General features: G+C 42.1%; 4 protein-coding genes across 5 annotated transcripts; 3 read left to right on the top strand and 1 right to left on the bottom strand.

Moving 5' to 3' along the window:
* The first annotated feature begins 212 nt into the window (after nucleotides 1–212).
* On the top strand, nucleotides 213–1,858 carry LOC111477594 (transcription factor bHLH25-like). Its single transcript, XM_023121451.1, has 4 exons — nucleotides 213–337; nucleotides 434–1,003; nucleotides 1,087–1,455; nucleotides 1,549–1,858. Exons 1-4 carry the CDS (start codon nucleotides 302–304, stop codon nucleotides 1,621–1,623), a joined length of 1,050 nt encoding a protein of 349 aa, XP_022977219.1. The 5' UTR covers nucleotides 213–301; the 3' UTR covers nucleotides 1,624–1,858.
* Nucleotides 1,859–2,375: 517 nt separating this feature from the next.
* Nucleotides 2,376–5,530, top strand: LOC111477592 (probable hexokinase-like 2 protein). The gene is made up of 9 exons (XM_023121447.1): nucleotides 2,376–2,895; nucleotides 2,984–3,134; nucleotides 3,288–3,464; nucleotides 3,713–3,787; nucleotides 3,881–4,036; nucleotides 4,107–4,205; nucleotides 4,293–4,423; nucleotides 4,693–4,774; nucleotides 5,040–5,530. The coding sequence occupies exons 1-9, from the start codon at nucleotides 2,609–2,611 to the stop codon at nucleotides 5,361–5,363; spliced, it is 1,482 nt and encodes a 493-aa protein (XP_022977215.1). The 5' UTR covers nucleotides 2,376–2,608; the 3' UTR covers nucleotides 5,364–5,530.
* A 1,604-nt stretch (nucleotides 5,531–7,134) lies between these two features.
* LOC111477589 (leucine-rich repeat receptor-like serine/threonine-protein kinase BAM1) lies at nucleotides 7,135–10,949 on the top strand. The gene is made up of 2 exons (XM_023121439.1): nucleotides 7,135–9,852; nucleotides 10,295–10,949. Exons 1-2 carry the CDS (start codon nucleotides 7,269–7,271, stop codon nucleotides 10,762–10,764), a joined length of 3,054 nt encoding a protein of 1,017 aa, XP_022977207.1. The 5' UTR covers nucleotides 7,135–7,268; the 3' UTR covers nucleotides 10,765–10,949.
* Nucleotides 10,950–11,185: 236 nt separating this feature from the next.
* LOC111477593 (malate dehydrogenase, glyoxysomal-like) lies at nucleotides 11,186–13,611 on the bottom strand. 2 transcript variants are annotated; one of them, XM_023121448.1, is made up of 9 exons: nucleotides 13,428–13,611; nucleotides 13,009–13,227; nucleotides 12,510–12,824; nucleotides 12,321–12,410; nucleotides 12,152–12,235; nucleotides 11,890–11,925; nucleotides 11,664–11,753; nucleotides 11,481–11,575; nucleotides 11,186–11,412 (listed from the first exon to the last, which is right to left on the bottom strand). In XM_023121448.1, the coding sequence occupies exons 1-9, from the start codon at nucleotides 13,497–13,499 to the stop codon at nucleotides 11,340–11,342; spliced, it is 1,074 nt and encodes a 357-aa protein (XP_022977216.1). In that variant the 5' UTR covers nucleotides 13,500–13,611; the 3' UTR covers nucleotides 11,186–11,339. The 2 variants fall into 2 exon arrangements, with proteins under 2 accessions (XP_022977216.1, XP_022977218.1); XM_023121450.1 differs by having other exon boundaries at nucleotides 13,009–13,271; nucleotides 13,428–13,608.
* Nucleotides 13,612–13,949: the final 338 nt, after the last annotated feature.

The following is a 13,949-nucleotide window of genomic DNA, read 5'->3' as shown; positions in this document are numbered from 1 at the left end:
TTAGAAATTTGGGAACAGTGTTGCAGTCGGAAGGAAAAGGAGAAAACGTGAGAAAAATACATAGATTGATTGACCAACAGAAGTTCAAAATTGAAGTGAAAAGACTAAAGAGCCCCCAAAAGCGGAGGAAGCTGAATTCACACGTGCCAAATCAATTTGTATAATGTTTATAATAAATGAAACCGCAAACCGCGTAGGGTAGCACCTATAAAGCTACCCAACAATCTTCTTCCTCGCTTCATTCGATTGTGAACTGATAAACACACACACCCAAACCTTGGTTTTGTTGACCCTTTTCGCAATGGAAATCTCATCTGCAAAATGGTTATCTGATATGGTAAACACTTTTATGCCTTTTTTTTGCCTGTTTCAACTTCGTTTTCGCTTCTTTTTTTGCTTGATCTTATGTTTTTTGGGTTTTGGTTATAATTAGGATTTGGAATCTGCATTTATGGAAGATTTCGAAATGAACCCATTTGAGTGCACGCTAGACGAGCTCAGTTTCCAAACTTTCTCTGACGAAAGCCACACATCCCACCTAGATCTTGAGAACTCCGTACAAACTCCGCCGCCGCCGCCGGCCAAGCAGCCCCGGACCAGCGGCAGCTGGAACAACTCTTCCACTACCCGTCAAATTGCTTCCATGGCTGCTTCGTCTTCCTCATCACACATCATTTCATTCGGGAACTCCCATTCTTCTTCTCCACCTGCTTCTAACAAATTAGTTGGGAGCAATGGCAATTACAGCAACGTGAAGCCCAAATTCGAGATTGGGTGCGAAGGGAACATTGATTTGTCATCGGTGATCCCTCAAGGTTCCTATGAGAACAATCCAAATTGTTCCCCAAAATACGATGGTGTGGGAATGAAGAGAGGCGCTTCGGCTATGAATTATCGCAGCGCTTTGGTTGCTCAAGATCATGTCATAGCTGAGCGGAAGCGTAGAGAAAAGCTCAGCCAGCGATTCGTTGCTCTTTCAGCTCTTATTCCACACCTCAAGAAGGTGAGTACAACATCTAATTTTGACCTTAAAATTCAAGATTTTATTGACATTATTTAACGGATCAAATGGGTTTTTGGTAATAGATGGACAAAGCGTCTATTCTTGGGGATGCAATAGCATACATCAAGGATCTTCAAGAACGTTTGAAAGTTGCGGATGAAGAAGCAGCCAAATCAAGAGTGGAATCAGTGGTGGTTGTGAACAGATCCGAGGATGTCTCTGCCGTGGTGGAAGACGATTCCTCAGAGGAAAACAGCTCATCCGACAGAGCCATTCCAGAGATAGAAGCCAGAGTGTCTGGGAAGGATGTTCTGTTGAAGATTCATGGCAAGAAATGCAAAGGCTGCCTTTCAAATATGCTAAACCACATAGAGGAGCTTAATCTAACAGTCCTCAACAGCAGCGCCTTGCCATTTGGCAATTTCAGGATTGATATAACCATTATAGCAAAGGTACCGTGGATATTTTTCCATTTCAAAACTGCCATTTCTGGAGAATTAGCTTATTATGGGACTAAATTCATTTGCTTTATTATGTAATTGCAGATGGGTGATGGCTTTTCCATGACAGTGACGGAGCTAGTGCAGAAACTACGACAGGCTTGCCTACAATTCGTGTAAAATTACAATCTTCGTCACTCTCTGTCACAAAGGTTGCCTTTTGCCTACAATGCTCCAATAAACTGTTGATGATCTGCTTCCATTTTACTCCAGAATATGTTCAGCACGAGGGCGTTTTTTTTTAAAGAAAATTCTTCGCATTTTTTTGCGTGGGGCAGATCTTTGACCACGTTAAGGAAATTTAGGATAACAAAACACCCACATGTGCTGTAAATCCAAGACTTTTTTCCCCCAAGTTCCCGTTTTTTTGGGGAGTCTCCTTTGCATACGGATCTATAATTAATTATTGTAAGATGTTGATTATTATGGATTAATTAAGACAACTACAAGGATATTACAACTAATTATCTGGATCTGACAGCTCCATTGCAACTTAATTAAGACAACTCCTGAGTATAAAGAAAACAATTTATGGGGTGTCGGGATAGAGTGGAAGTGAGGCAGAAGAGGAGACAGCCGATGTCCCATTAAGATTACGAGATCTTCTATTCTTCTCTATTGTCAACGCTTCATGTTTTATCTCTTAAATTTTAGCCCAACCACTTCAACCATGAATATTCATATAGTCAGCGTCTTAGGTGGGTAGGGCTTACGTGGGATGATGTGATTGGTGATGTACTGTTACTAGCAGGCCCAATTACGAGTCGGCCCAACTACCAACATCGAAGGCCTATTGAACTAATGATATTGGGCTGAGAGAATTTCTTTATTTTTGAACTGATTAAATAAATAAATAAATTAAGGGCGCGACGTGTTCTAAATCCTAATGGATAGTGTTGAAAGATTGGAAGCACCCAACGGCATAGCGATCGGCCGTTGGTATCCATAATTCGCGTTCTATGTTTCCCAGTAACTGAATTCTGTTATTTCTTTGATCCTTGGAGATGGGAGAGATGATCAACGAAACTAACTGCATATCCAAACTGGAACTTCCTGATTTTATATCCCCTTCGAAGGAATCACACTGTTCAACAACACACCAGCCATGCCCATGCGGAAGGAGATTCTGGTGGCCGCATTGGCCGCTACTGCCACTCTGGTAGTCGCCGCCGCCGCGCTGAGGAGATGGAAGCGGAGGAAACAATGGCAGTTGAAGCAAGCACACCGCATTCTCCGCAAATTCGCCCGGGATTGTGCAACTCCCGTACCCAAGCTGTGGCAGATCGCCGATGATTTGGAGTCCGATATGCGGGCCTCCATTGCATCGAATGGAACCCGTGGCAAAGCCACTCTCAAAATGCTCGTCTCCTACGCCGACGCTTTCCCTAATGGGTATTTTTATTTGTTGTTGCTGCATTTTATCTTTTGAAATTTGAATTGCTAATGGCTTTCATTTGTTATGCTTGCATTTGGGTGATAGAGATGAGGAAGGGTTTTATTATGGAGTTAATTTGCGGGGAACCAATTTCTTGATTTTGTGCGCTCGGCTTGGGGGAAAGAACGCACCCATCTCTGATATTCATCGCGAGGAGATTTCGATCCCTTCCAATGTGATGAGTGGTAATTCTGAGGTTCGTTTTACCTACACTTCGACTTATGGTACTGAATCATGGTTCAGATTGTATCCCACCTCAGGAATTAGAATTTGAGCACTCCCCCTTATCACAATTAGATTATGATCAGTGGCTTTGGCGAAGGTTTTATTTGAATTTTTTTGGAAACAGGATCTGTTCGACTTCATTGCTGCGGAGGTTGCAAAATTTGTTTCCGCTCATCCAGAGAATGAAAATGAACCGGTGAAGAGGACGGAGCTGGGCTTTACATTATCATATCCAGTGGATGATGCTGCGGCCACATTGGGAAATGTAATTAAATGGGATAGTTTCTCCGCTGATGACACAGTTGAGTATAATCACTCAAGTCCCTTTGCATTCTCTCACATAGTATTTTCATAGAACTACAATAATCTATGGTGAATAAATGATCTGAGATTAACACAATGCAGACGGTTTAAATCCTATGTTATTCTGATGGTCCTGTTTTGAATCTATATCACATGTTATAGAAAATTTGCCACTTTTATCTACTATTGATGGAATATGGTGGACATCTCTTAAATGGCTGAAACCAAATATAATTATGAACTCAGGTTGGAAAGAATATGGTGAAAAACATCAACCGGGCTTTGAATAAGCATGGTGTGAACCTTCGTGTCTCTGCAATGGTATGCAGCTGTATATTTGAACTAAAAGTTCCTTTTCACAAAACTAGTTCCAGGCTTCCAGCTTTGTTGTGATATTTCCGGTTTTTCGAGCAGGTTGATGATACTGTTGGGAATTTAGCTGGAGGTAGATACTACTGCAGGGACAGTGTTGCTACTATAACTTTAGGCATGGGCACCAATGCTGCTTATATAGAATCAGCACAAGAACTTGCTCACTTAAATGGACCATCACGAACGTCAAGGGAGATGGTTAGTAAGATTAGCCAACTAAATGGTATTGCAACTTGAAGATCAGTCTCATTCTGTTCTTATATTGCAGGGAATCAGCATGGAGTGGGGAAATTTCCGTTCACCGCACCTTCCAATAACCGAGTTTGATGCTTGTCTAGATTCTGAAAGTTTAAACCCGGGTAGTCAGGTATGGCAGATTGTAGATTGATCGTAACTGCTCATACTCGAGGAGAATCCTAATCTAGATTGGCTAACAATTCTTCAATTATCTCAGGTATTCCAAAAGTTGGTATCAGGAACCTATTTGGGAGAGATTGTGAGAAGAGTCCTGGTAAAAATGGCACAGGAAACATTATTATTTGGGGATCCCGTACCTCCAAAGCTTATGACCCCTTATCTGCTAAGGTATTGACATTCATTTTCAAGCAGTCCGGTATTATTAGTTGCAACACAACAGTTAATTAAATGGTAGTTAGTACGACAGTTTGGAAAACAATGCAAAGCTGGGCTAATTGAGCATATTTCCATCCTAAATCTGAACTGGAGTGGCTTATTTTTGTGATAACGCTATCACATCTGGTTTATGGATTTACATGACGATTGCATCTTGAAGCGAACAAATACCGAACCATATTGAACAATTGACAATTTGACTTATATCGATTTTGTTATAGGTCACCTGATATGGCTGCAATGCATCAGGATACTTCAGAAGATCGAGAAGTTGTCAACGAAAAGCTGAAAGAAATTTTTGGGGTGAGGATCATTAAAGCATTGAACACTGATCAATTTTTTCCTCCTCCCACACCACATAGATCAGATCATGAACTTCTTATAGTTATAGACCCTTAGGTTCACTTTGTCTGGACGGGACTTGGGGACTTCTGCGACCCCCCGCCCCCATCAGTGTACAATAGGGTTGATGGGGATGTTTTCAAATTAAGTCTCTATTATATATCAAAGCATGCATTTAGTTGCACTTCTCTTCCACACTGGTTGACATGTTCTCTATGAATGCAAGATAACTGATTCTACTCCAATGGCAAGAGAAATTGTTGCTGAGGTGTGCGATGTCGTGTCAGAACGTGCAGCCCGTCTTGCTGGAGCTGGCATTGTGGGGATCGTTAAGAAGCTGGGGAGGATTGAAAACAAAAGAAACATAGTGACAGTGGAAGGTGGGCTTTACGAGCATTACAGGGTGTTTAGAAACTATCTCAATAGTAGCATATGGGAAATGCTTGGAAATGAACTTTCAGACAATGTGATAGTGGAGCATTCTCACGGGGGGTCCGGCGCTGGAGCTGTGTTCCTTGCTTCATCCCAGAAAGAAAATTTTGATTTCTAACTTTTCAAAATTTCATAAGAAACTAGATCATTCTTTTTGTTCTTCACTTGTAAGCATATATAGCTATAGTTGAAGGGGGGAAGTGTTGTTCCCTTTCTTATTTCACTTTAACTTTTCCCAAATTACGGAAGTTGAAGGAATCCAATAGAGTTGCCTGTTTTCTACAATAGAGTATGCCAAACCATACTAAACAATCTGAAACCTCTCTCTTTCTCTTTAAAATGGACCGGGCCAGGACATTTAAAGCTTTTGCCGGTTCAGGAAAATAGACAAACTGATATACTGGAAGTTGTTTTATTGTGGGTATTTGAGGACATAAAGGCTAAAGCAATGGCAGGAAATTTGGCGTATTGAATTGTGCAGTGATGGTGTAGAGATTGGTGCACATGGTGTAGTCCAACAGTGACAGCCCTGCTTAGACGTAGATAAATGGATATCAGGTGTCGTTTACCCCTAAAAAAGAAAATGGTGTCTATTATTGTTCAAACCATGCTTTGTTTTGTTCTGTTCTGTTCTGTTCTGTTCTGTGAGAAGTGAAGGTGAGAGTTCAGGCTGAGAAGCCATAGAGAGAGAGAGAGAAAGAGAGGGGACAAAATGTTCACAGCCCAAGCATAAAGAATAGCAAGTGAGATAACGTGTTCTGTGGTGTGAAGTATTTTTTATTTTTTTTTTCCTTATTCTCATGCAGTGCAATGCAATTGAAAAGAGGGATTCGAAAATTTAAAACACACCCACCAACTTGATCCCACAGTGGCTGTGTTCCTTGGATTGGACGCAATCGCCTGTATGTGTTTATTTTATCTATGTTCCCTCTTCCTTCAACTGAGTTGAACTCGTCCTAACCACCATACCCATCATCTCATAAATTTGGTCAGATATGTTATATCCACATTTCCCTCTCCTCCTCCCTCTTCACTTGGAAAGGGAAATGGAAAAAGAAATGACCCTTTGGTTACGGTAGGATGGTGCCTGTAAACCCAACATCGCAGGGCATTGGATCCAATATTGAATGATGTCGGATTCTGAATTCTCATGCATCTCAATCCATCATCATCATTTAACATTTTCTTATTCACCATGCTGCTGCTGCTGCTGATGATGATGAAAGTATATCTCAAACATCGAGACAAGGGTAAAAGAAAAATTAGAATTTTACAATACGAAGGATACCTCCCCAGTATGGCGCGTAGCTTTCTTTGTCCTGGAAGGAGGACTGCTTCGTCATTTTGCTACTATCGGGGGACCAATCTGGGGTGAGTTTGTCGATTAGCGATGTCCCGTAAGGACGAGGGTCACAGGCTTAAGCAAGCAGCAGCCCTTAGAGTAAAGGTAGTTTGTGACTATTTCTGGGACTTGTGGGGCCTGTGTGTGAGTGTGTGTAAATTTAAGAACCAAAAATGGGTTTGGCCTTCGGGTTGGAGTTTGAGCAACCTTATCTCTACAACACACAAACCCACCAACTATTATTACCTCTTTTCATCATCACTCTTCACTCCTTCTTCAACCCACTTACTCTTACCAAAGGTGCAGACAGGGCTGCAAACACAAAATCGCAGAACCATGAAAATACAGCCAAAGTTATGGCAAAAGTCGTTCTAAAGTTCAGTGTCTTGTCAACCCTGCTGTTTATTCATCATGTCCAATATAAATGTTCACAATAAGATATGAACTTTATATTGTGAAGTCAAAAACCTTGAAATTTTTGGAATGGAAAAAATATATTTATATATAATGTGCGATATGATTCACTTTATTGAGGTTCCCCTCCAAACCCACTTGTTCTCTCACTGAGCTCTCTCGCTCCCTCCCTGGCCTCTTCCCCCCATTTCAAACTAACTCTGCAAATTTGAAGATCAGCCGGAAAAATTCCACATTTCCCATTCCATCAACAAACCCACAAACAAAATGCGCCTTCTTCTTCCTTTCCTCTGTCTTCTCCAACTCCACATTCACCATTCTCTTTCTGCTGGTGTTTCTGAGTATCGTGCCCTTCTCTCCCTCAAAACCTCCATTACTGGCGACCCCAAATCCTCTCTCTCTTCCTGGAACGCCTCCACCACTCACTGTACTTGGTTTGGGGTCACTTGCGATTTCCGTCGCCATGTCATTGCCTTAGACCTCTCTGGTCTCGGCCTTTCCGGTTCCCTTTCCCCTGATGTTGCCTTTTTAAGATTTCTTACTTGTCTTTCTCTTGCTGCCAATGAGTTTTCTGGTCCAATCCCACTGGAGATTTCTTCACTCTCTTCCCTTCGCTTCCTTAACCTCTCTAATAATGTGTTCGATGGATCGTTCCCTTCGCGGCTTTCAGAGCTCCAGAATCTGCAGGTTCTTGACTTGTATAACAACAATATGACTGGAGATTTCCCCGTTGTGGTCACTGAAATGTTGAGCCTTCGCCATTTGCATTTGGGTGGAAATTTCTTTACTGGACGGATCCCGTCGGAGGTTGGTCGGCTGCAGTCTTTGGAGTACTTGGCGGTTTCCGGTAACGAACTTGGCGGTCCGATACCGCCCGAGATTGGAAACTTGAAGAACCTTCGAGAGCTCTACATTGGCTACTTTAACGCCTACGACGGCGGTATTCCGGCCGAGATTGGGAATTTGTCGGAGTTGGTACGGTTGGACGCTGCGAACTGTGGACTGTCTGGACGGATTCCGCCGGAGCTCGGAAAGCTGAAGAGCCTTGATACTCTGTTTCTCCAAGTTAATGCTCTATCTGGGCCACTGACGCCGGAGATTGGAAAGTTGAACAACTTGAAGTCGTTGGATTTGTCGAACAATATGCTTGTGGGTGAGATTCCCGTATCGTTCGCGGAGTTGAAGAACTTGACGCTGTTGAATCTGTTTAGAAACAAGCTACATGGAGGGATTCCTTCCTTTATTGGCGACTTGCCGAAGCTGGAGGTGTTGCAGTTATGGGAGAATAATTTCACGGAAGCGATTCCACAGAACCTGGGGAAGAACGGAATGCTTCGGATTCTGGATATTTCTTCCAACAAGCTGACTGGAACTCTCCCTCCTGATGTGTGCTACGGTAATCGGCTTCAAACTCTGATCGCATTGAGCAATTTTTTGTTCGGTCCAATTCCAGAATCGCTAGGCAAATGCGTTTCACTTAATCGTATTCGTATGGGGGAAAATTTTCTCAATGGATCCATTCCGAAGGGGCTTCTGAGTCTGCCCAAGCTCTCTCAGGTGGAGTTACAGGACAATTTTCTCTCCGGCGAATTCCCAATAACCGACTCAATCTCAAAGAATCTCGGCCAGATTAGTCTCTCGAACAACCGACTCACTGGGTCGATTCCACCTACAATCGCCAACTTCTCTGGCGTCCAGAAACTACTTCTCGACGGAAACAAGTTCTCCGGTCAAATCCCACCTGAGATTGGGCGGTTACAGCAACTTTCGAAGGTTGATTTCAGTAACAATAAGTTGTCGGGTCCAATCGCGCCGGAGATTAGCCAATGCAAGCTTCTAACCTTCGCCGATCTCAGTCGAAACGAGCTCTCGGGAGAAATTCCGAACGAGATTACCAGTATGAGGATATTAAATTACCTGAATCTCTCAAGAAACCATTTAGTCGGCGGAATCCCTGCTTCCATAGCCAGAATGCAGAGTTTAACCTCTGTGGATTTCTCATACAACAACCTCTCTGGTTTAGTTCCGGGAACTGGGCAATTCAGTTACTTCAATCATACCTCGTTTGTGGGCAATCCCGATCTCTGCGGACCATATTTGGGGCCATGCAAAGATGGGGTTGCCAATAGCAATTACCAACAACGCTTAAAGGGCCCTCTCTTTGCTTCCCTCAAGCTCCTCCTTGTAATTGGTCTGCTTCTTTGCTCAATTGCATTTGCAGTTGCTGCCATCATCAAAGCTCGATCGCTAAAAAAAGCCAGTGAGTCTCGGGCTTGGAAATTAACATCCTTCCAACGCCTAGATTACACAGTTGATGATGTTCTTGATTGCTTGAAAGAGGATAACATTATTGGAAAAGGAGGGGGAGGCATTGTCTATAAAGGGGTGATGCCAAGTGGAGACCATGTCGCCGTCAAAAGGCTGCCAGCGATGAGCCGTGGATCGTCCCACGACCATGGATTCAACGCTGAGATACGAACTCTTGGGAGGATTCGACACCGACATATCGTTAGACTATTGGGGTTTTGTTCAAACCATGAGACTAATCTTTTGATTTATGAGTATATGCCTAATGGGAGCTTGGGGGAAGTTCTTCATGGCAAAAAAGGGGGTCACCTTCAATGGGATACAAGGTACAAGATTGCTATTGAAGCCGCTAAAGGGCTTTGCTATCTCCACCACGATTGCTCGCCACTCATTGTTCATCGCGATGTGAAATCAAACAACATACTTCTTGACACTAATTTTGAAGCTCATGTCGCTGATTTTGGTCTGGCCAAGTTCTTACAGGATTCCGGCACTTCTGAGTGCATGTCTGCTATTGCTGGTTCTTATGGATATATTGCCCCAGGTATGATTCCAAGCTTGAAACTTTATGTCAATCATTTATATGCAGCAGGCCAAGAAGCAACCTTCTTTTCCTAATATTATTAAAGGACTCGAAATTTGAATCTTCAATCTTGTTTTGAAGTGTTTTAGCCTTATTTTTCTATGACTAGCATGAATATATGATCTGTAGTTTGACTTGGGAGCTTGATATTGAACTGAAGAATGTGGCTAAATTCTGTGTCATGAGAACATTAATGGTGATCATCTTTGCAAGTCAATGAATGAATCATAATGCTTTTGACTGCATCCAAAGTTCTCTTCATTGTTTAACCATTATGGATTGCTTTCCATTTCAAGTCCAAAGTTGGACGATGAATGGTGTGAAAATTGTTACTTTTCTGGAAGGTAACGCCTTCAATGGTTCTGATTCTTGAGATATTTCTGATCCTTTTTCTTCCTTCCAGAATATGCCTACACACTAAAAGTCGACGAGAAGAGTGATGTATATAGCTTTGGAGTCGTCTTATTGGAGCTTGTTAGTGGAAGAAAATCGGTCGGAGAATTTGGTGATGGTGTCGACATAGTTCAATGGGTTAGAAAAATGACAGACTCAAACAAGGAAGAGGTAGTGAAAATCCTTGATCCAAGGCTCTCCTCCATTCCTCGCCACGAAGTGATGCACGTCTTCTACGTCGCAATGCTGTGCGTTGAGGAACAGGCGGTAGAGCGCCCGACAATGCGAGAAGTGATCCAAATCCTATTGGAGATTCCACAGCCACCATGTTCAAAACGGGAAGACTCAACACTCCCCAACTCCTCACCACCACCAACACCAGCATTAGCCGCCGCATTAGACATTCAAACAACAGGACCCGAGAACCAAAAAGACCAGCAGCAGCAGCAGCAGCCGCCAGCAGATCTTCTTAGCACTTGAACACAACTGGGTTGGGGTTGGTAGTGTCTACTGTCTATCATTAAAAGAAAAGAAAACAGCTTAGGCTCTCTTGTAGCTGCGATGTCGTTAATTATCTTTTGGGGGAGGAGGGGATTAAGGTTTACGGTAGTAATGTTGTTCAAAGGTTTCTTCTTTTCTCATTAATTTTCGCTAATTTTTCCGGACAGAGGAAATCAAGAAAGGTATGCACTGGGTGGGTGTCAGAACAAGAAGACTGAAAGTGGTGGGGAACCCAATTGAAAATTTGGAAACTCATTCTCTAAGTACACCAAAATATTCTTTAACAAATAACATTAAAAACAATCATATCTTTTCTTTTCTCTTTTGATTTTGGTTTTGATGACCTCGAAAATAGCACTTCCAAAAAAAGATGGCTTTTTTCACGGTAATTGAAGCGATTGTTGAATACGAAGCAACCCACATGGGTGGTGGAGATGTCTATTATTAATATTTCTACCTTACAATAAAAAATATCCACGTTATCTGCGTTACATTTAATACAAGGTCAACTGACACCAAATATATATATACTCCATTTAAATTGGCATATCTTCTCAGCTTCTGACGAAGGAAACTCCCTTCTCAATGCTCCCTCCCAACTCTTTCTTCGCTTTCTCCAATCCAATCCTGTCAAAATCAATACTCAATCGAGATTCAAGCTCATTCTTGTTCAACAACTTCGCATTTCGGCGTACCTTTCATACTCATTTAGTGGCCCAAGCCCGTACACTTCTTCCATCCCATTGCGACCCAGTCGTACTTTTGATGCAAAGAATGGAAGTTCAGTCACCTGTACCAAGCAAACATATAACCTCAGCTCAACATTATTCAAATTCCTGAAAAGGAATAGGCCAATGACTTGTACAAAACATGCATACCTGAGAAGCCACGAACGCGCATTCCTCAACACCAGCATCTCCTCTTAAGCCCCTCAGGCATGCATCTGCAAACTTAACAGCCGCATACGCCTACACATTTTTACCATACATTAGTCAATATAGCATTTCTGGTTACCCTTCGTACTTTTTCCTTCTATTTTCTACACTTATGGTACCTAAACAATTTAACCCATTAGATGATGAAAAGGGTTGGAAAAAAACCGACCATGGAGAGAGTTGCTGAACCAGCTCCTGCTTTGGCCTGGAGACAGTGTCAAATTGGTATAATAAGCTATTGTGATAGTGATGATAAGAATACAGCACAATGGATTCAATAGTAATAGCACGATTCCACCGATTTTAAAACTCGTCCGCGAGGAAGAGGTTTCCACACCCTTATAAAGAATGTTTTGTTCTCCTTTGTAACTGATGTGGGATCAACTGGTCGTAGCACATATCTGAGTACAACAAACAAATGAATTCTTTACCTCCACAACTTCTGTTCCACCATTTTGAATCCTATCAGTCAGGTAAATAGTCTCTTCTTGTGTGAAAGAACTTGGAGGCTTGACCTATACACAAAAACACAACCAGAAATGTAAATAAACCAATTCAAGGACATCATGTACTTTAATCAAATCAGAAACCAGTACAAACCTGAGATAGAAGGGGCAAAATGGTTACACCAGCATGACCGCCAACAACTGGAACATCAACATCCCGAGGATCAAGACCCAATACTTCTGCCTGCAAAAGACAGAATAACATGAAAACAGGACATAAGTTAGTGAAGATAGACAGCCATGATCTAATAAAAGGGAACGAGACTAGTGGACTATGGCATACCACAAATGTATTGGCTCTGACGACGTCGAGCATCGTAACTCCCAGAAGTCGATTTGGATCATAAGTTCCAGCCTTCTTGAAAACTTCAGCTGCAATGGGCACGGTGGAGTTCACAGGATTACTGATCAGATTGACAATGGCTCTTGGACAACTCTTTGCAATCCCTTCACACAGAGTCCTAACAATTCCTGCATTGATTTTGAATAGATCATCCCTTGTCATTCCTGGTTTTCGAGGAACCCCTGCAGGGATAATAACAAGATCCATGCCAGTAAGCGCAGCCTCCAACTGCTGCTGCCCCAAGAATCCACGCACCTACATTTTCAGTAATATTCTCAATATGCTATCCATTTCAATTCCCCACTTCAAATGCGAATAGACGACAGTTTCCTCACAGTCTCTTGAATCTCTTAAAACTCATATCCCATAATACGTTATCATTCCAATTTGTACGAAACAAAAACCCAATAGAATACAGACAAAAAAAGAAAAAACTCACCACAGCACCAGTATCCATATGGCTAATATCAGCGGTGACGCCAGGGGCATTAACTACATCATAAAGATGTAGAATAGAAACCAGAGGATTCATCTTCATCAACATCGCAAGGGGCTGGCCAATGCCACCGGCAGCCCCAAGTATTGCGACCTTGAACCCGGGAGCTCCGCCTTTCCCCCGGCAATTGGCCCTCTTCAAAGCTGCTGAACTCTCCTCCATCTATCCGAGCACAACCAGAATCAAAGCAAATAAGGGATAAAAACCTGAGTAATGGAGCAAGTACGATCGCTTAATCCACAACTAAATCCCATATTCCCAGATGGGTCATTGGGTTACAACGCCACGCTTCCAATTACACAGTGACCCGTAAAAAGTATACCAAAGAGAAGTGAAATTTAGAAGGCAGAGAGAGTGAGAACCTGAGGGTTGGGAGGATGAAGATGCGAAGAGATTCGAGCAATGCGCTGGTTAACATCCGGAATTGGCTGCATAACTACGTCCCTTAACAGAAACCAAACCCACCCGCTTCAAGATCAGAACCCTCTCAGAACTAAGCGCTAGGAAGAGGAAATTGCTTGGTTGGGGTAATCTTATCTTACCCAAATTGCTTACACGTGTCAAAGACCCACTTGCTGGACCCCACTTACTTCCTTTAATTTTAAAAAATATTAATTAGAAAACAAGTTGAGGAACAAAATATAATCACAAAACAGCGGAATATAGTAAATTCAATTTTGAAAATAAGGAACACGTTTGAAATGTAAGTTTTTTATCCCTCACTACAAACAACTCTAACTAATACTGTCTCTTATTTTTCTGTAATCAGATTTTATTTCCTTTTCTTTCTATATTTTCACATTTTTTTTTTGTTTCTAACACGTCTGTTTTGTTTTATAAAAATTGATTGTAAATATCAGTTGGAAATTATATTATAAGAATTA

The sequence above is a fragment of the Cucurbita maxima genome, unplaced genomic scaffold (assembly GCF_002738345.1).
Source record: "Cucurbita maxima cultivar Rimu unplaced genomic scaffold, Cmax_1.0 Cma_Scf00004, whole genome shotgun sequence".
Taxonomy (NCBI): Eukaryota; Viridiplantae; Streptophyta; class Magnoliopsida; order Cucurbitales; family Cucurbitaceae; genus Cucurbita; species Cucurbita maxima.
The sequence above is the reverse complement of the archived record's forward strand: the minus strand, read 5'-3'. Positions and strand labels throughout refer to the sequence as shown.